The 21,619-nt window shown below is 38.5% G+C and overlaps 1 protein-coding gene across 20 annotated transcripts in view; it reads right to left on the reverse strand.

Moving 5' to 3' along the window:
* PARD3 (par-3 family cell polarity regulator) overlaps window positions 1-21,619 on the reverse strand; it is a 642,085-nt gene that overhangs the window by 152,127 nt on the left and 468,339 nt on the right. For all 20 annotated transcript variants that reach the window (XM_089906476.1, XM_089906474.1, XM_089906475.1 and 17 more), the window contains one exon: window positions 8,642-8,884. In XM_089906476.1, coding sequence (XP_089762602.1) covers window positions 8,642-8,884 — 243 coding nt within the window. The remainder of the gene's footprint in view (window positions 1-8,641; window positions 8,885-21,619) is intronic.

Consider the following 21,619-nt stretch of genomic DNA (forward strand, 5'->3'; position numbering starts at 1 on the left):
ATGAGTTATTCATTACAAGTACTGACATTAATATTGTTTTTCTAAGAGCTGAAATTGTCTTCTTTTATTAAAGGTGTTAATTCAAAAAAAAAAAAAAATCCCAAAAGGAACGTGTAGAGAATAGCAGTGGTCCAGAGCTATTGTCTTAGGGGATCCAAAGTTAGGGGACAAATAGAAGAGACTCTCTAAAGAGACAGTGAAGGAATAGTCGGAAAGGAAGGAGGAAGCAAGAGATAGCAGTATTGTACATAGAAACTAAGAGAAGAGAGCTTCACGGAGGCCAGAGTGACCCAGAGGGAAAGAACGGAAGTGTTCACTAAACCAGGAGTCCAGGAGGCCACTGGGAAACTAACACAGCATGGCTGCTAGAACCAATGCCCACAAACCTACTACCTTAAGATAACTACAATTTATCATATTTGGGTGCTGGAGGTCAGAAGTCTGAAATTGGTTTCACTGGGCTTAAACCAAGGTGCTAGCAGGGCTGGTTCCCTCTGGAGGCTCTAGAGGAGAATCTGCTTTCTGGCTTTTACCAGCTTCTAGAATCCACTGCCCTCCTGGGCTCAAGGCTCCTTCCTGTCTTCACAGCAGCAGCCAGCATCTTTTCTTGGTTTTTTTTTTTTTTGCACATTTCAAAACTTTATTGTGGTAAGAACGCTTAACATGAGATCTTCCTTCTCAACAAATTTTCAATTTACATTTCAACCAGCATTCAATACAGTGTTTTGATCTATGGGCACAATGTTGTATAGCAGATCTCAAGAAGCTTTTCATCTTGCATAACTGAAATTTCATACCCATATATTAGCAATCCCCCATTTCCCTCTCCCGAAGCCCTGGCAACTACGATTCTATTCTTTGCTTCTTTAAGTTTGACTATTTTAGATACCTCATATAAATTTGAGTTATGCAGTATTTTTTCTTCTGTGATTGACTTATTTCATTTAGCATAACATCCTCAAGGCTCATTTATGTTGTTGCCTATTGCAGGATTTCCTTTTTTAACAGCCTACATCTTCAAGTCTCTCTCCAACTTTGACTCTCCCACCTCCTTCACTTATGATCCACTGGGCCCATCTGGAGAATCCAGGGAAACGTCCCCATTTTAAGATCTTTAACGTAATCAGATCTGCAGCGTCCTTTTTCTTGCATGAAGTAACATATTTACAGGTTCCAGGGACAAGGGCAGGGGCATCTTTGGGGGACCATTATTATGCCTACCACATGGAGTGAACAAGATGTAGAAAAGAAACAGCAGTCTCTATCAATCCTAGGTTAATCTTTCAAGAAGTCTGGATTAGAAGTGAAGAGGAAAAATAGGGCAGAGAATAGCCAGAGGTTAAAAAACAATTTTTTTTTTTTTTAAACAGCATGATCAAGACATCATGCTTACCAGCTACGCAGAAGTGACAGCAGAGACACACAGGCTAAGAAGGGACCAGGAGGGGGGCCTGAGGAGCAGGCTCCTTGCAGGGGTGGGGCTGGGATCCAGAAGAGTGTTCCCACGGCCGGCCAAGAAGAACGAAAACCCATCCTCAGCAAGCAGGGAGAGAGAGGTGGTCTGGGCACAGACAGAGGAGGTGGATGGAGCTGGCCAAGGTCAGAGACGTGTAGTGGGGACACTTAGATGGGGCCAGGATGGAGCTCGTTCATCAGCAAAACATGTGCAAAACACATGTTACAATGAGATGGATTCCATTTGAAAATTACTTTCTCACATCTCAAGAAAAGCCGAGATTAAAAAAAAAAATAACTAAGTAAATGTAAGTAAATAAAATTGTATTTGACTTTTTGAATAGTAAATACAACTTTGTTATACAACCCAACCTTTTAAAAAGAGCACTTGTTTAATAACAGCCTGTAGCTAAGAAAATTAGTTTTGTTCTGTGTTTGCCAGACTTCCTTTTGACACAACTGGCTTCCGGTTTTTAATGGGGGAAAAAACAAGTTCACAGAGGTCTTTTCTTTTAAAATCGGCATTTTCTCTTTAGTCGTAAAATGCATGCAAAAAGCATATGATTATAGTATTTATGTTTCCATTAAGGTGTCCTCAGCAAGCTGAGGGAGTCTAGCCTACTATTTTCCTGCTGTTTAGATTTACTGCAGCGCAGTAACTGTTTTATTTCAATTATATTTGAGGACAATGCTCTCTTCGTGGCAAATGATTGCATGGTGACAGTCAGCAAATGTCCATTAGAGCTGTCTTTCTGTGGAGTTTTTAACTACAGATTCTGGGATCTGACTATAAAAATATGAATTGCATCGTGTCCTCAAATAAATAAAAAACATTATCGACCGACATTCCATCAATTCTTTGCTAGAATTCAAAGCACACGAAATTTTGAATTGAAATTGTATAATTTACATGAAAAGAAACTTTTTGGTAAGTGTCAAGAAACACTGAATAAAGTTTATGAATAACACACCTGCAGGCTGACCTTTTGAATAAAATGATGATCTGGTCATAGGTGAAAAATAGGCATTTATGAATGCCCAGTTAAAGCTGTACCCAATATGGAAATTATAAATTATTTCACCTCTTCACTGTAAATGACCTTACTAAACTAACCGATAATGGGAGTTCCAGTTCGTTTTTGATTAGCCCAAGAATAGTACTGTTCAAAGGGTGGATGGACCAACTGCATTAGTCAACTGAGGTGCTTGTTGAAAATGTGAGTTCTCAGTCCCCAGCCAGATCTACTGCATCAGGATACCAATGGGTGGAGGTCAACACTGGCGAGAAGCACTCCACGTTCTTGATATACATGCCAAAATTTGAAAGATCACTGTTCTAGAATGCAGGCTTTCATAATTCTTAAGAGCATGATCCCTACCTGCCTGGCCCACCAGAAGACAATCTGATGTAAAGAGCAATGTCAACATTTTCGCCAAGGTTTGAGAAGTCCAAGCCTCCATATCTCTATGGAGCACTGAAGCTTGGAATCAGCAAAACTTTCCTGAAAGTAAAACAGGAAGATCTTCAAAGACTTCCAGGAAAGTACAAAACGAATACCTTCAAATTCGCAAAAAACAGACTGAAATTGATGACTCATGTCCTGACACCACTATCCCCCTAACTCATTCTCAAATAAGGCATTTTTTCAGTACCCACCATCTACTTTTTCTTCCAAGTATTTATACTATAGAAGCAATCTGGTATGCCTCACACTGAACTCAATAAGTCCTAATTTAAAGAGAAATGGTTCATGATATGATGTGATTTATGGAGAATACTTAATGACCAACCTACTTGATGACTGAACTGTGGGCATCAGAGAACTGCATCCCCACACTTTTTTATGTATGTTAAGTATAAGGAATAAAACCATCTTTGTTCATTCTATTTTCATTCCTTAATTGTTTCTGTATCCAGGTGGGGATGCTGTCCTTTCCTGAGAGTAAGTGCCCATTTCCCAACTTATAATACCAACAGCAAACACCTAAATAGTGCTTACTGTGGACCAGGCACTGTGCTAAGTGCTTGGAAGATATTAACAGACTTAGTCCACACCAAGCCTAATGAGGTAAGTACCACTATTATCCCCATTTTACAGATGAGGAAAATGAAGCACAGAGTTCACACTAATGGTGGACGAGCCCAGAACAAAAGTCAGGCAGTGTGTATCTTGGACATCACACTTAGCTGCCTCTGATTTTATAACAGGGGACTTCCCTGGTGGTGCAGTGGGCAAGACTCTGCACTCCCAATGCAGGGGGCCTGGGATCGATCCCTGGTCAGGGAACTAGATCCCACATGCATGCCTCAACTAAGAGTTTGCATGCCACAACGAAGAAGTCCGCGTGCTGCAACTAAGACCCGGCGCAACCAAATAAATAAATAAATGAAATTTAAAAAAAAGAGTTTCTGATTTTATAACAGGATTATTGATAGAGGTAGGAGAGAGTGGTATATCAGAGTTAAGAATGATAAATGCTGTCAGTAACACTGCACTGCAAATTTGAAAGCTGCTAAGGGAGCAAATCTTGAAAGTTCTCATCACAAGGGAAACAATTATTTTTAACTTTTCATGGTGACACGTGGTAACTATATATTGCACTGATCATTTCACAATGTGTACAAATGTTGAATTAGTGTGTCATACACCCAAAACTAATACGATATTGTATGTCAATTATACTTCAAATACATCAATAAAAAAAGAAGGATAAATGCTAGCAGACATTTGATTGATAACATTTCTTTAAGTAGAGGCTAGCAAAACGAAAGGTAGAAGAGATTATTGAATGACACTGAAGAAGCTCACAATTCTTACTTAATTTCACAAAATATTGTGGCAATGATTTGACTAGGGGGTAGTTCTCCAATGTGCAGACAACCTAGATATGAAGATGATGATTCCCTTGGACTCTTGTGTGCATGATTCCCTAAACTCAGAATGGTGTTGGGCATGAAACAGAACCCTGAGAGAGGGAGACTTAGGTAAGGAAGGGCTCAGTTCCCAGGTAACAGGAGCAGAGGGTGGGCATTCCGGGACTGAAGCCACTGCTCAAGGGACCAGGCTGCTTCCCTCTTCCTCCATGTGGCCTTCATCCTCAGGCTTATTAGATGAGCCCCATCTAAGGGCACCATCCAAATCCAGGCAGGGAGAAGGGAAAATGGCAAAGGGAAAAAGCTGAGTCGGCTCTATTTTCATCAGGAAAAACCTAGCTTGGCAGAAAGTCCCATCCTCTGAGACTGTGGATCCTATAAATGAGTCCCACTTAGCTCATTCATCAGAATAACGTCACGTGGTCACCTCTTACTGCAAGGGAGCCCGGGAAATTGAAATTTTTAAGCTGGGCACATTACCAGCCTGAACAAAATGGGGATCCTATTAGGTAAGGAAGAGGGAGAGAAGAGGTGCTGGGTAGGCGACTAGCAGTGTCTCCCACGGTGGGAGAAACGTGGGAACACAGAGGCGCTGCATCAGAAGACACAGCAATCACATAGGAAATACACTCAGCCAAAGAGATATAGGACTAGGGATCATTTACAACAGCTGCATCTTTGAGGTCTCTGGTTATAAGCAGGATAAAAGTAAGTTCACCAACAGTTTTGTGAGTTTGAGCTTTGTTATTCATAGAAAACAGAAGGGTAGGGGCGACTTCTCTGGCATCCACCCAATATGAAAACTCAGAATGTTACTAAGGGCATTAATAAATAGTAGCAACAATGGCCAAAGGGTACAGTCAGATAATATTTCATGTGTCAATCCAATTAAACAGGCGTGGACAATATTGCCAGACAGAGTATGAAGCTATCGTAAAAAAGCATTTTATAAATAATACGTGGAAATTGAGAAAGTGTCCCATTTTGACATCAAGTTCACAGCACTTAATAAATTATCCCTGGTTATTTCCACATGGGACCACCAGATCCACATTTCCATTAGATCAATCAAAATTATAAGCAATGAAATTCAGAATATGGCTTTCTTACTGAACAATAAAAATCCCAGAACAGACTCAGGCTACGCTTCAGACTGTCAACGGACTGGCGATTTTCCCATGGAATCCAAAAATTTGAACAGTAAAGTTCATCTGACACCAACGGCAAACTCGGGTGAAATTTAGTTAGTTGATGGGAGTTTCTTTATTGGGTAAAAACTCTCTCTGAGGAGTTTCAAGTTTTATGTTTCCATCATTTAACTTTTTAGCAAGTTAATAGAAGCATATTCTAGATCATCTTATGTGTTATTTCACTGTCTGAATTTAAGTTTACAGACACAGAGGCACCAAGAAATGCTACTTTTACTGTCTCGAGTTAATGGTAAGAGAAGCAGGTTGGACTTCATGCATTAGGATGCGTGGATGTAGCACATGGGTCAAAGGTCATGGGATACAGACATGCAAAAGAACTGCAGAATCTAACTGAGAAGAGTGATGGCTGAACTGAGTCAGCCCTTGGCTTGTGGAGCAAACAAACTGAAGTGAACCAGGCACGGAGCATCCACCACCGTATTCATGATTTGTGTGAGACTTTAGATTTTAAAAAAACATTATTGGCCACATTAAATTAATGTTGTTCATTTGAATGTAATGGTTTTACTGTTTTGTTTGTATTTAATTTGTAAAGATGTTTGGTTTTATAGTTACATAATGGCCGTAAACAGAAGGAGTTTGGCCCTATTTTATTTTTATACATATTTAAGTAACATTATAATCAAAACAATTTAACTCTATGCGGCAGTATCAAGAGATCATCTTGTAAAGAGTCTCTAGGCTACTCAAGTCTGAGAAACACTCTTTTTACAGCTTTTACTCTGACAGAAAATGGCAATGGAGGTGATGCCATTATTTCCAAACCAAATGCAAATTCAATTATAGGTTGATGAAGAAATACTTTACAGGTGCCATAATTCCCAACTTTTTGGATTAGTGAAATCATTGTTCAATGGACAGCTTATTCTCTGAAAAAATCATAATTACAAAAACACAAAACATAAATATCTGTGATCCATTTAAAAAAATAAATTATATCTCTCTTGAGGTGGACATGTCTTAGAAAGTCTGTAGTCCAATCACCCTTCTGGGACACTAATACATAGAACTGTAAAATCTCTGACACACAGTTGTCTGGGATGTGCCTGAGTGAGGCTGAGAGGGGCTTTGAACATACCGATGTGTACGATGTGATTCTGAGCTCTTCTCCCCAAGACCAAAGCCTCCTCGGAACGTGTTGCTGAGTGGGATTTTGATGGAAATGAATTAGGAGGCTGAGTTTCAGTCTGAGGTCAGCTTGGGGCAGAACTGAGCCTGCAGGCTGGGATGCTGGGGACCCTAGTAGTCAGGACCCTGGACACAGAAGGCCTTTTGAAAATCTGCAGAGATCTTCAGGAGGCTTAGGCTCTTGTAGGGCACTGGGGTTTAAACGGGGGTTTAAAGCAACCATTTCTGGACCCCAGGAGCTGGAGAGACCCCTTCTGACTCCCAGCTCTGTCGGGGGAATTGCTGAGTCATGTGAATGTCTTTTAGATTTTCCAACTAGATGTGGAAGGTGCTGAAAATGATCAATATTTTTATCAATGATCAATAACACGTTAACTAATTTTCTTTTAATTCCTCCAGGAGTTACTAACTGGCAGTGCCAGTGTTGCTGGTGTGTCTTCTCCCAAGAAAACACTTTCCATGGGGCATCCACGGCCTTCAAGTGCGATTTGACCTTTGACAAACAGCTTCCACAAGTACAGCAAAAACCTAGCAAAAGTTTTTTAAGAAAATGTCACTCGCTGTTAATAAACTTCCTCTTTGACTCCTGATACACCCATATTAGATAATAAGCACAGTGAACACCAAAGGGGTTTAAATAAACCATAAGCCTCCTACGTCAACTTACAAGGCACACTCATTACAATCAACACCAAGTAGATCTTCATAAAACAATTTTTTAAAACCCTAAAACCACACAAAACCAAACAAAAAAGAAAGAACAGAACAACAATCTGACTAGCTTTCCCTAAGATCTGCTTCTCCTTTTGCTACTCTTAAAAACGCTTCTATCTGGGTTTGCCTGAGGGTTACCTGTTGCCTTTGCAAACCTTTATTAAAAAAAGCTGCAAGTAAATAGCTAAAACATAGCTTGCAAAATAAAGCAGCCAAATAGCGCATGGGCGCTAGAGACAAAGGAATTCCAACGCATCTCTAGTCTTGTAGGGGTTCATAAAGTATAGCACCAGCATCAGACTCGGGAACTTGTTAGAAATGCAAATTCTCAGGCTCCACTCCAGTCCTACGGAATCAAAATTCTGGGGAAGGGTTAATCCAACTGTGTTTTAAGAAGCCCTCCAGGTATCTGATGTGTGCTAAAGAACCACTAGTTTGAAGTGAGACCTACTATTTTTAAAGCCTAGCTTCACTATATAGCAATGATTACAAGACATCACTACAAGATGGGATGGAATGAGTGTATTGTTTATGATGATAGCATGCATGTGTTTCAAATAAAAAGAAATGAATATTATTTTCTTCATGAACTAAACTTTATATGGTGCTTGAATACATAAATGAAGGAGCTGAAGATCTGTTTCTAAATTGTTTCAGATAAAATTTGAAATAAATATATAACCATTAACATAGGGTCAGCATTGCACTCCTCTGTGCTACACTAATATACACAGTCAGACCTGTGGTCTGTGGCTATTAACAAGCAATTTGAAGACTGACTATACTATACATCTCATTCACTAATTCTTTCATGATATGAAATCATGTCACCAAAAAAAAAAAAAAAGTGGCCCAAATCAATCATAATTGGAACAAATCATGTCATTGCCCATCTATTTAACTACCACGACTAGAGGTTCCCCTAGCAATAAAAGGAAATATGCCTTAAATAGAAGAACCATAGTTTCAAGTTTGCTTCTTATGTGAGTTATAAACTACAGGTTAGTTCTCCCATCTGAAACCATTTTAAAACAAGATGACATATTTTGGGATCATGAGACAAGCTATCAAAATCTCTACTGTTCTTCCATTAGGCTTCGATTTGTGTAAACTCAATACTCTTAGACACAAGGGTTTTTTAAAGGCCATTAATAAAAGGCAGTTCTAGTTGTGGAGAATTGATGAACAATCTACTCCCTTGTCACAACTATATAAAAGTTGATTTGGAAGCAATACCTTGACTGCTCCAGGAGCCTACCTGTCTGCAGGTAAAGGTTTGGAATTCCGCGGCTTCTTCACTTGGGCGTACAAAGCATCCATCATATGCCCTTCTCTCGGGCTCTGGGGTCTGGTGCTGAGAGCCATGGAACCTTCATAGGAAGAAATTCCCCCGTACATCAACTCATCATCACAGCCAAATGTCCGATGAAAATCTTGGATTTCAGCATAGTCACGCTCCCGAGCCTGTCGCTCCCTAAATTCTCGAGTTTTCGCTTGAATCCTGTAAAATTAGCACAAGTTGGAACAAGAGAAACTATGCCTTTCCTAAAAACTGCATATAGAAACATTCCTCAAAATACGTTGTAAAATACCTATTATTTCATGTAGTTCTAAGAAGATAGATAGGATAAACGATGTTATATTCATTCTAGATTGTCAAGGTAATGTCATGGATGCTCAAAAATTATCATTTCAGATAGCTTTGTTCATATCAGTAAGACATAGCCATGATTTACATCTTAATTTAAATTATCACTTATTAACTAGCTTTTAAAGTTCACTAGGAATAGTTTTAGGCATCCACTTGGGTTTTACTCATGAAATTTTTTGAGGCAAAAAGTTACTTTTTGAAAAGTTACACACACATATACTATATATGTATATATTTACGTGTGGGTGCACCATGTACAGTCTTACTCATTACAAATATACCATACACATTCAACAAACTATGAAGCTTAACCATGAATCCCCACCACAATTCTTTATTAATGGCAAAAGAAGATCTCAGTTTAATGATAGTGACTTTGATTTTATGTGATGTATACAGAACTGGCAAATCCTGAGATAAAGGACAAGAAGGCATGTATCTAATCAAATTTTGAAATAAAACTTGCCTGTGTTATAACTAAGAAACAGACCTTAAATAACCCCTTTTACTGAAGATATGTTTAAGTATTTCCTAAGATTTTATTAAGCCACTTGGTACAAAGTCCTCTTCAACCTATTGAAATAATATATGTCCTAAGATGATCTTAGTTAGCTGAATAATTCAACTACCCTTGATAGAATTTTGATAACTTTTGATGGAAAAATAATATTTCTATTACATACTTACAAATTTAAATGTTAACTTAAAAGTGAAGTCTTATCTATAAAAAGCAATACTTTCAGCTGTGCTTAATATTTTATTGCAAAGTTATTTACCTTTTTCATACTTGAAGTAGACCACTGCTAGCATAAATGATACATAAATGTATTCAAAAGAATACAGAAAAGATAAAAAATCAGATGAAAAATCAGTCCAATAATAAAAAAGAAAACTACAGGTCAACATTTCTCATGAATATAGAAACAAAATTCCTTAACAGAATATTAGCAAATAGAATTTGGAAATATATAAAAAGAATTACACACCATGACCAAGTGATGTCTATTGCAGGAATGCAAGGCTGGTTCAATATTGAAAAATCAATCAATGTAATACATCATATTAATAGGCTAAAGAAGAAAAATCACATGCTTATATCAACTGATGCAGAAAATGCATCTGACAAAATTCAACACCCTCATGACAGAAATCCTCAAAAAACTAGTAATAGAGCAGAACTAACTTCCTAACCTTGATAAAAAGCATCTATAAAAAACCTACTGGTAACATAATCGAGAAAGACTGAATGCTTTCCCTTAAGATTAGGAACAAGGTAAGGATGCCTGCTCCCACCACTGTAATTCAACAGGATGCTGGGAATTCTAGACAATGAAACAAGCCTAGAAAAGGAAATAAATGGCATACAGGTTGGAAAGGAAGAAATAAAACTGTTCTTATTTGTAGATAACATGATGGTCTTTGTAGAAAATCCCAAGGAATCTACAAAAATCTCCTAGAACTAAAAAGAAAGTTCAGTAAGGTCACAGGATACAACATTAGTATACAAAAATCCATTGTATTTCTATATGCTGGCAATGAACACAGATGCCAAAATTGAAAATACAATGTCAGTTACAATCAATAAAAAATGAAATACTTAGATTATAATGGTTGGTTTATAGATATGCATAAAATACATAGATGTAAACCTAACATAACATGTACAGGGCTTATATGCCGGAAACTATACGATGATGATGAAAGAAATCAAGGAAAATCTAAAACCTGGAGAAACAAATGGTATTCACGGATGAAAGACTTGACATAGTAAAGTCAGTTCTCCCCAAGCTGATGTGTAGTTTTAATGTGATTCCTAGAAAAAACTCAACAAGATTCTAGTAAGTATAGACAAGATTATTTTTAAATTTATATGAAAAGGCAAAGGATAGAACAGCTAAACAATTGTGAAGAGAACAATAACGTGGGAGGAATCACACTTCCTGATTGCAAGACTGGTAATACACCTGTAATAATCAAGATGGTGTGGTTTCTGCGGAGTGACAGACACTTAGATCAATAGAACAGAATAAAGAACCCAGAAATACCGAACAAGTATGGCCAACTGATTTCTCATAATGGTACAAAAGCAATTAAATGAAATAAAACAGCCTTTTCAACAACTAGTGCTGAAGCAATTAGACATCCATAGGCAAAAATGAAAACAAAACACAACAGAACAAAACCCACATTGAATTTAAACTTCATGCCTTATACAAAAATTAACTCAAAATGGATCACAAATTTAAATGTAAAATGTAAAACTATAGAAGAAAACATAGAAGAAAATTTTTAGGACCTAGCAATGGTGAAGAATTCTTATAAATGATACCAAAAGCATGATCCATAAAAGAAAAACCAGATAAACTGGACATCATCAAAATTAAAGCATTTCCTCTGTAAAAATATTAAGAGAATGAAAAGACAAGTACAGACTAGGAGAAAATATTTGCAAACCACATATTTGACAAAGGACTCATGTCCAGAGTATATAAAGAACACTCAAAACTCAACAATGAGAAAACAATGCAATTAGAAGGGCAAAAGACATGAAGCAATATTTCTCTGAAAAGAATATACAGATGACAAATAGGTACATGAAAAGACGTTCAACATCAGCAGCTATTAGGGAAATGCAAATTAAGATCAGAAAGAGCTGTCACTACACACCTCTTAGATCAGCTAAAATAAAACAGTGATGCTACCAAATGCTGGCAAGGATGCAGGGAAACTGGATCTCTCACGCACTGCTGTCGAAAAGGTAAAATCGTACAGCCATCATGAAAACTAGTCTGGCAGCTTCTTACAAAACTAGACATGTACTTATACCACTCAGCAATTGCATTCCCGGGCATTTATCCCAAAGAAATGAAAACTCAAGTCCATGCAAAAACCTGTACACAATTGTTCCTAAACACTTTATTTCTAATATTCAAAAATTGGAAATAACCAAAATATCTTATGATAGGTGAATGGTTGAAGAAACATCCACAGCATAGAATACTACTCAGTAATAGAAATAAACAGACTACCATTACACACGGCAACTTGAATCGATCTCAGGGGTATTGTGCTATGTGAAAAAAAAAAGTCAATCTCAAAAGGTCACATACTATAAGATTTGATTTATGGAGGAGAGGGGGAAGATGGCAGAAGAGTAAGGCACGGAGATCACCTTCCTCCCCACAGATACACCAGAAATACATCTACACGTGGAACAACTCCTACAGAACACCTACTGAACGCTGGCAGAAGACCTCAGACCTCCCAAAAGGCAAGAAACTCCCCCACGTACCTGGGTAGGGCAAAAGAAGAAAGAGTAAACAGAGACGTTAGGATAGGGACGGGTCCTGCACCAGTGGGAGGGAGCTGTGAAGGAGGAAAAGTGTCCACACACCAGGAGCCCCTTCGCGGGCGGAGACTGCGGGTGGCGGAGGGGGGAAGCTTCGGTGCCCTCCGGAGAGCACAGCAACAGGGGTGCGGAGGGCAAAGCGGAGAGATTCCCGCACAGAGGATCAGTGCCGACCGGCACTCACCAGTCCGAGAGGCTTGTCTGCTCCCCCGCCGGGGCGGGCGGGGCTGGGAGCTGAGGCTCGGGCTTCCATCGGAGCGCAGGGAGAGGACTGGGGTTGGCGGCGTGAACACAGCCTGTAAGGGGTTAGTGCACCACGGCTGGCCGGGAGAGAGGCCGGGGAAAAGTCTGGACCTGCCGAAGAGGCAAGAGACTTTTTCTTCCCTCTTTGTTTCCTGATGCGCGAGAAGAGGGGATTCAGAACGCTGCTTAAAGGACCTCCAAGGACGGGCTCAAGCCGCGGCGCGCGGACCCCAGAGACGGGCATGAGACGCTAAGGCTGCTGCTGGCGCCACCAAGAAGCCTGTATGCGAGCACAGGTCACTCTCCACACCTCCCTTCTGGGGAGCCTGTGCAGCCCGCCACTGCCAGGGTCCCGTGATCCAGGGACAACTTCCCTGGGAGAACGCACAGCGCGCCAAAGTCATGCCGGCCTCTGCCGCCACAGGCCCGCCCCGCACTCCGTGCCCCTCCCTCCCCACGGCCTGAGTGAGCCAGAGACCCTGAATCAGCGGCTCCTTTAACCCCGTCCTGCCTGAGCGAAGAACAGACGCCCTCCAGCGACCTACACGCAGAGGCGGGGCCAAATCCAAAGCTGAGCCCCTGGGAGCTGTGCGAACAAAGAAGAGAAAGGGAAATCTCTCCCAGCAGCCTCAGAAGCAGCAGATTAAAGCTCCACAATCAACTTGATGTACCCTGCATCTGTGGAATACATGAATAGACAACGAATCATCCCAAATTGAGGAGGTGGGCTTTCAGAGCAAGATTTATGATTTTCTTCCCTTTTCCTCTTTTTGTGAGTGTGTATGTGTATGCTTCTGTGTGAGATTTTGTCTGTATAGCTTTGCTTTCACCATATGTCCTGGGGTTCTATCTGTAAGTTTTTTTTACTTACAAAATTTTTTTTCTTAATTATTTTTTATTTTATTCTACCTTTATTTTATTTTATCCTCTTTCTTTCTTCTTTAGACTTTTTCTCCCTTTTATTCTGAGCCGTGTGGATGAAAGGCTCTTGGTGCTGCAGCCAGGAGTCCGTGCTGTGCCTCTGAGGTGGGAGAGTCAACTTCAGGACACTGGTCCACAAGAGACCTCCCAGCTCCACGTTATATCAAATGGCGAAAATCTCCCAGAGATTTCCATCTCAACACCAGCACCCAGCTTCACTCAACGACCAGCAAGCTACAGTGCTGGACACCCTATGCCAAACAACTAGCAAGACAGGAACACAACCCCACACATTAGCAGAGAGGCTGCCTAAAATCATAATAAGTCCACAGACACCCAAAACACACCAACAGACGTGGACCTGCCCACCAAAAAGACAAGATCCAGCCTCATCCACCAGAACACAGGCACTACTTCCCCCCACCAGGAAGCCTACACAACCCACTGAACCAGCTTTAGCCACTGGGGACAGACACCAAAAACAACGGGAACTACAAACCTGCAGCCTGCCAAAAGGAGACCCCAAACACAGTAAGATAAGCAAAATGAGAAGACAGAAAAACACACAGCAGATGAAGGAGCAAGATAAAAACCCACCAGACCTAACAAATGAAGAGGAAATAGGCAGTCTACCTGAAAAAGAATTCAGAATAATGATAGTAAAGATGATCCAAAATCTTGGAAATAGAATATACAAAATGCAAGAAACATTTAACAAGGACCTAGAAGAACTAAAGATGAAATGAACAACACAATAAATGAAATTACAAATACCCTAGATGGGATCAATAGCAGAATAACTGAGGCAGAAGAACGGATAAGTGACCCGGAAGATAAAATAGTGGAAATAACTACTGCAGAGCAGAATAAAGAAAAAAGAATGAAAAGAACTGAGGACAGTATCAGAGACCTCTGGGACAACATTAAATGCACCAACATTCGAATTATAGGGGTTCCAGAAGAAAAAGAGAAAAAGAAAGGGACTGAGAAAATATTTGAAGAGATTATAGTTGAAAAGTTCCCTAAAATGGGAAAAGAAATAGTTAATCAAGTCCAGGAAGCACAGAGAGTGCCATACAGGATAAATCCAAGGAGAAACACGCCAAGACACATATTAATCAAACTGTCAAAAATTAAATACAAAGAAAACATATTAAAAGCAGCAAGGGAAAAAAAACTAACACACAAGGGAATCCCCATAAGGTTAACAGCCAATCTTTCAGCAGAAACTCTGCAAGCCAGAAGGGACTGGCAGGACATATTTAAAGTGATGAAGGAGAAAAACCTACAACCAAGATTACTCTACCTAGAAAGGATCTCATTCAGATTTGATGGAGAAATTAAAACCTTTACAGACAAGCAAAAGCTGAGATTTCACCACCACCAAACCAGCTTTACAATAAATGCTAAAGGAACTTCTCTAGGCAAGAAACACAAGAGAAGGAAAAGACCTACAACAACAAACCCAAAACAATTAAGACAATGGGAATAGGAACATATATATCGATAATTACCTTAAATGTAAATGGATTAAATGTTCCCACCAAAAGACACAGACTGGGTGAATGGATATAAAAACAAGACCCATATATACGCTGTCTACGAGAGACCCACTTCAGACCTAGAGACACATACAGACTGAAAGTAAGGGGATGGAAAAAGATATTCCATGCAAATGGAAACCAAAAGAAAGCTGGAGTAGCAATTCTCATATCAGATAAAATAGACTTTAAAATAAAGACTATTAGAAGAGACAAAGAAGGACACTACATAATGATCAAGGGATCGATCCAAGAAGAAGATATAACAATTGTAAATATTTATGCACCCAACATAGGAGCACCTCAATACATAAGGCAAATACTAACAGCCATAAAAGGGGAAATCAACAGTAACACATTCATAGTAGGGGACTTTAACACCCCACTTTCACCAATGGACAGATCATCCAAAATGAAAATAAATAAGGAAACACAAGCTTTAAATGATACATTAAACAAGGTGGACTTAATTGATATTTTTAGGACATTCCATCCAAAAACAACAGAATACACATTTTTCTCAAGTGCTCATGGAACATTCTCCAGGATAAATCATATCTTGGGTCACAAGTCAAGCCTTGGTAAATTTAAGAAAACTGAAATTGTATCAATTATCTTTTCCGACCACAATGCTATGAGACTAGATATCAACTGCAGGAAATGATCTGTAAAACATACAAACACATGGAGGCTAAACAATACACTACTTAATGACGAAGTAATCACTGAACAAATCAAAGAGGAAATCAAAAAATACCTAGAAACAAATGACAATGGAGACACGACGACCCAAAATCTATGGGATGCAGCAAAAGCAGTTCTAAGAGGGAAGTTTATAGCAATACAGTCCTACCTTAAGAAACAGAAAACATCTCGAATAAACAACCTAACCTTGCACCTAAAGCAATTAGAGAAAGAAGAACAAAAAAAACCCCCAAAGTTAGCAGAAGGAAAGAAATCATAAAGATCAGATCAGAAATAAATGAAAAAGAAATGAAGGAAACAATAGCAAAGATCAATAAAACTAAAAGCTGGTTCTTTGACAAGATAAACAAAATTGATAAACCATTAGCCAGACTCATCAAGAAAAAAAGGGAGAAGATTCAAATCAATAGAATTGGAAAAGAAAAAGAACAAGTAACAACTGACTCTGCAGAAATACAAAAGATCATGAGACATTACTACAAGCAACTCTATGCCAATAAAATGGACAACCTGGAAGAAATGGACAAATTCTTAGAAATGCATAACCTGCCAAGACTGAATCAGGAAGAAGGAGAAAGTATGAACAGACCAATCACAAGCACTGAAATTGAAACTGTGATTAAAAATCTTCCAACAAACAAAAGCCCAGGACCAGATGGCTTCACAGGCAAATTCTATCAAACATTTAGAGAAGAACTAACACCTATCCTTCTCAAACTCTTCCAAAATATAGCAGAGGGAGGAACACTCCCAAACTCATTCTACGAGGCCACCATCGCCCTGATATCAAACCAGACAAGGATGTCACAAAGAAAGAAAACTACAGGCCAATATCACTGATGAACATAGATGCAAAAATCCTCAACAAAATACTAGCAAACAGAGTCCAACAGCACATTAAAAGGATCATACACCATGATAAGTGGGGTTTATTCCAGGAATGCAAGGATTCTTCAATATACGCAAATCAATCAACGTGATACACCATATTAACAAGTTGAAGGAGAAAAACCATATGATCATCTCAATAGATGCAGAGAAAGCTTTTGACAAAATTCATCACCCATTTATGGTAAAAACCCTGTAGAAAGTAGGCATAGAGGGAACTTTCCTCAACATAATAAAGGCAATATATGACAAACCCACAGCCAACATCGTCCTCAATGGTGAAAAACTGAAAGCATTTCCACTAAGATCAGGAACAAGACAAGCTTGCCCACTCTCACCACTCTTATTCAACATAGTTTTTGAAGTTTTAGCCATAGCAATCAGAGAAGAAAAGGAAATAAAAGGAATCCAAATTGGAAAAGAAGAAGTAAAGCTGTCACTGTTTGTAGATGACATGATACTGTACATAGAGAATCCTAAAGATGCTACCAGAAAACTACTAGAGCTAATCAATGAATTTGGTAAAGTAGCAGGATACAAAATTAATGCACAGAAATCCCTGGCATTCCGATACACTAATGATGAAAAATCTGAAAGTGAAATCAAGAAAATACTCCCATTTACCGCTGCAACAAAAAGAATAAAATATCTAGGAATAAACCTACCTAAGGAGACAAAAGACCTGTATGCAGAAAATTATGATACTGATGAAAGAAATTAAAGATGATACAAATAGATGGAGAGATATACCATGTTCTTGGATTGGAAGAATCAACCCTGTGAAAATGACTGTACTACCCAAAGCAATCTACAGATTCAATGCAATCCCTATCAAACTACGACTGGCATTTTTCACAGAACTAGAACAAAAAATTTCACAATTTGTATGGAAACACAAAAGACCCTGAATAGCCAAAGCAATCTTGGAAACGAAAAACAGAGCCGGAGGAATCAGGCTCCCTGACTTCAGACTATACTACAAAGCTGCAGTAATCAAGAGAGTATGGTACTGGCACAAAAACAGAAATATAGATCAATGGAACAGGATAGAAAGCCCAGAGATAAACCCATGGACATATGGTCACCTTATCTTTGATAAAGGAGGCAGGAATGTACAGTGGAGAAAGGACAGCCTCTTCAATAAGTGGTGCTGGGAAAACTGGACAGCTACATGTAAAAGTATGAGATTAGAACACTCCCTAACACCATACACAAAAATAAGCTCAAAATGGATTAAAGACCTAAATGTAAGGCCAGAAACTATCAAACTCTTAGAGGAAAACATAGGCAGGACACTCTATGACATACATCACAGCAAGGTCCTTTTGGACCCACCTCCTAGAGAAATGGAAATAAAAACAAAAATAAACAAATGGGACCTAATGAAACTTCGAAGCTTTTGCACAGCAAAGGAAACCATAAACAAGACCAAAAGACAACCCTCAGAATGGGAGAAAATATTTGCAAATGAAGCAACTGACAAAGGATTAATCTCCAAAATTTACAAGCAGCTCATGCAGCTCAATAAGAAAAAAACAAACAACGCAATCCAAAAATGGGCAGAAGACCTAAATAGACATTTCTCCAAAGAAGATATACAGATTGCCAACAAACACATGAAAGAATGCTCGACATCATTAATCATTAGAGAAATGCAAATCAAAACTACAATGAAGTATCATCTCACACCAGTCAGAGTGGCCATCATCAAAAAATCTAGAAACAATAAATGCTGGAGAGGGTGTGGAGAAAAGGGAACACTCTTGCACTGCTGGTGGGAATGTGAATTGGTACAGCCACTACGGAGAACAGTATGGAGGTTCCTTAAAAAACTACAAATAGAACTACCATACAACCCAGCAATCCCACTACTGGGCATATACCCTGAGAAAACCATAATTCAAAAAGAGTCATGTACCAAAATGTTCATTGCAGCTCTATTTACAATAGATAGGAGATGGAAACAACTTAGGTGTCCAGCATCGGATGAATGGATAAAGAAGATGTGGCATATATATACAATGGAGTATTACTCAGCCATAAAAAGAAATGACCCGGAAGATAAAATAGTGGAAATAACTACTGCAGAGCAGAATAAAGAAAGCCATAAAAAGAAATGAAATTGAGTTATATGTACCTAGAGTCTGTCATACAGAGTGAAATAAGTTAGAAAGAGAAAGACAAATACCATATGTTAAACACATATATATGGAATGTGAGAAAAAAAAATGTCATGAAGAACCTAGGGGTAAGACAGGAATAAAGACACAGACCTACTAGAGAATGGACTTGAGGATATGGGGAGGGGGAAGGGTAAGCTGTGACAAAGTGAGAGAGTGGCATGGACATATATACACTACCAAATGTAAAATAGATAGCTAGTGGGAAGCAGCCACATAGCACAGGGAGATCAGCTCCGTGCTTTGTGACCACCTGGATGGGTGGGATAGGGAGGGTGGGAGGGAGACGCAAGAGGGAGAGATATGGGAACATATGTATATGTATAACTGATTCACTTTGTTATAAAGCAGAAACTAACACACCATTTTAAAACAATTATAGTCCAATAAAGATGTACAAAAAAAAGATTTCGTTTATGTAACATTATTGAAATGACAAAATTATAGACATGGTGAACAGATTAATGGTGCTAATCTGTAAGCAAGGGGTGAGTGGGACTATAAAAGGAGATATTTGTGATGAAATAATTCTGTTTCTTGATTGCAGTGGTGGTTACATGAATCTACACATGTGATAAGATGACACAGAACTATACACACAGGTGGTATCAATGTCAACTTCCTGGTTTCAATATTGTATTATACTTATGTAAGTTGTAACACCCATAAGAGAAGTAGGAACTCAAATTCTAATGTCACATTTATAGATTTTTTATTGTAGTCTACTTATTCATTTAGGAGCAAATATGACAGTCGAGGATGGCATTATAGAAGCTGATACCACGAAACACTAGATATCCACAATAAAAAAGTTAGTAAGTTCAGAGATAATTTTATTCTTAGCACCATACTGTCTTTTTGACTCTGTATTCAGCCAGAAAAACTTTCAAGAGAGGGAAATGACTTCTTTCTTCAACTCAGTGGGGTATTATTTTGAAGCTCAATTAGGATCACTTATCTCACAACCCACTTTACTACTATATTTGGTCACCATCGGACAATCACCTAATCATAGGTAATATTCAGGGTGAGTGGGCATTCACACAAGTCTTGAAGTTTGGGAGCCCAAAGAAATTTGAGAGGCTATATTAGAAATAAAGCCAAAACTTCTGAAACCTCCTGAAACCAAAGGGAGTGATTTGGATTGGTTTAAAAATGATTGAACCCTGTGGTTGGTTAAAAGTGAAACTACTCTTGCTTACTGAGGTTGGAAAGTGTGGCAATGTTAAGCCATCAGAAAAAGAGAATAGGAACAGTCTCTTCTCAAGGGAAGCACGAAACCTAGATAATCTCCCCAAACTACTTACACATCAGTTTCAGTGTATTATTGATGGGTCCTGTATTTGAATACTCTTTTGTTCCAAATTACACAGAAACTCATGTTGACTGGAGTCAATTTCTGACAAGTCAATGGTTCAGAAGAAATGCTTAGTGGCATGAGGAACAAATCATAAATGCCAGTTCTCAATTGCTTTCTTTTACCCAAAGCTGCACATTATTACTAATTGTCACTCATCACTACATCCAATAAACATTACAGTCACATCTATAGTACCTTCTAAAAACATTGATTTTTTTCCCTTAAGCTCCAATAACATAAGAAATTATATTTTTATTGTTTACTTTGTCATTACCAATAAATTTATCCCCAAAGTTATAAAAGTTGTTTGTATCCCTCCTTTCCATGCTAGTGGTTCATACTTTTGACGGAAACCTTAGAATAAAACTACAGTATAACTGCGGCCACCGACGGTGGGACTGGCCACAAAGGACTGACAAATCTGGTTATTAGCCTGAACCAATGTGTATTTCAAAGTTCATCCTAGAAATCAATGCTAATGAAGCTTGCTGTGCAAATGGCAGTAAAAAGTAGGGTTTTAAAAGGAGGAATGCACTGTGGTTTTGGTGCATTTTAGTGACAGTTCAGTCAACAAAAGACACACAATGATTTTATTATATACTTTTACATTTGAATGTCTTGTTTATTATAAAGTGAGAAAAGGGACTTTGCAACACAACCAAAAGTTTTATATACATGTTGTATATTTTCACGTTCACGTTGACATTTCATTTTCATATTTTTCTTATTTCAGAAAAAAAAATTTGGCTCAGAGGAGAAAACAGTTTTGTTTAAGGAGAATAGCATAGTTTAAGGAAACTTTTCAAAAAGAGGGTATCTTGCAGTGTAGCCCTTAACAGTTCCAGATGGTCAATGCTATAAAAGGACACCCCCTCCGTCCTTTTACGGTGACCCTGGGGTCACAAATTATCTCTAAGATGTAAGAGTCATCCATTTTTCTGAACAGTCAGGTTGTTGTTTAGCATTATCCATCTAATTCTTCTCGGGCCAAACCTCACCAATGACAAAAGTAACTGATTAGCCCAAAACTTAGCCAAAGAAATAAATGTCTATTGCTTTAAGCAGTCCAGAAAGTCGTTCTGAGCCATAAACAAGAGAACCATTCTGAGGTTTAAATGATGGCAGACAGCTGTTCTGACATTGATGGGCAACATCTTCACGCACTATTTCCCTATTCTTGGAATGTTAACAAAAATATTAAAACAACCATTAAAACTTTTTACTAAGACTTTTTAAAATGTTAGTAAAGAATTCATCATTTCAATTTGGTATGTTCAAACATAAATATTCATATCTTTCTTTTTTGTTAGAAAAATAACAGTCTTTTCCATTATGAAAATGAAATTGCCTTGAACCTGCATAGAAAAGAATACACAAAATAATGTAATATACTAAATA

The sequence above is a fragment of the Delphinapterus leucas genome, chromosome 2, assembly GCF_059928025.1.
Source record: "Delphinapterus leucas isolate spDelLeu-1000000601 "Yukka" chromosome 2, BTC_Dleu_Yukka2, whole genome shotgun sequence".
NCBI lineage: Eukaryota > Metazoa > Chordata > Mammalia > Artiodactyla > Monodontidae > Delphinapterus > Delphinapterus leucas.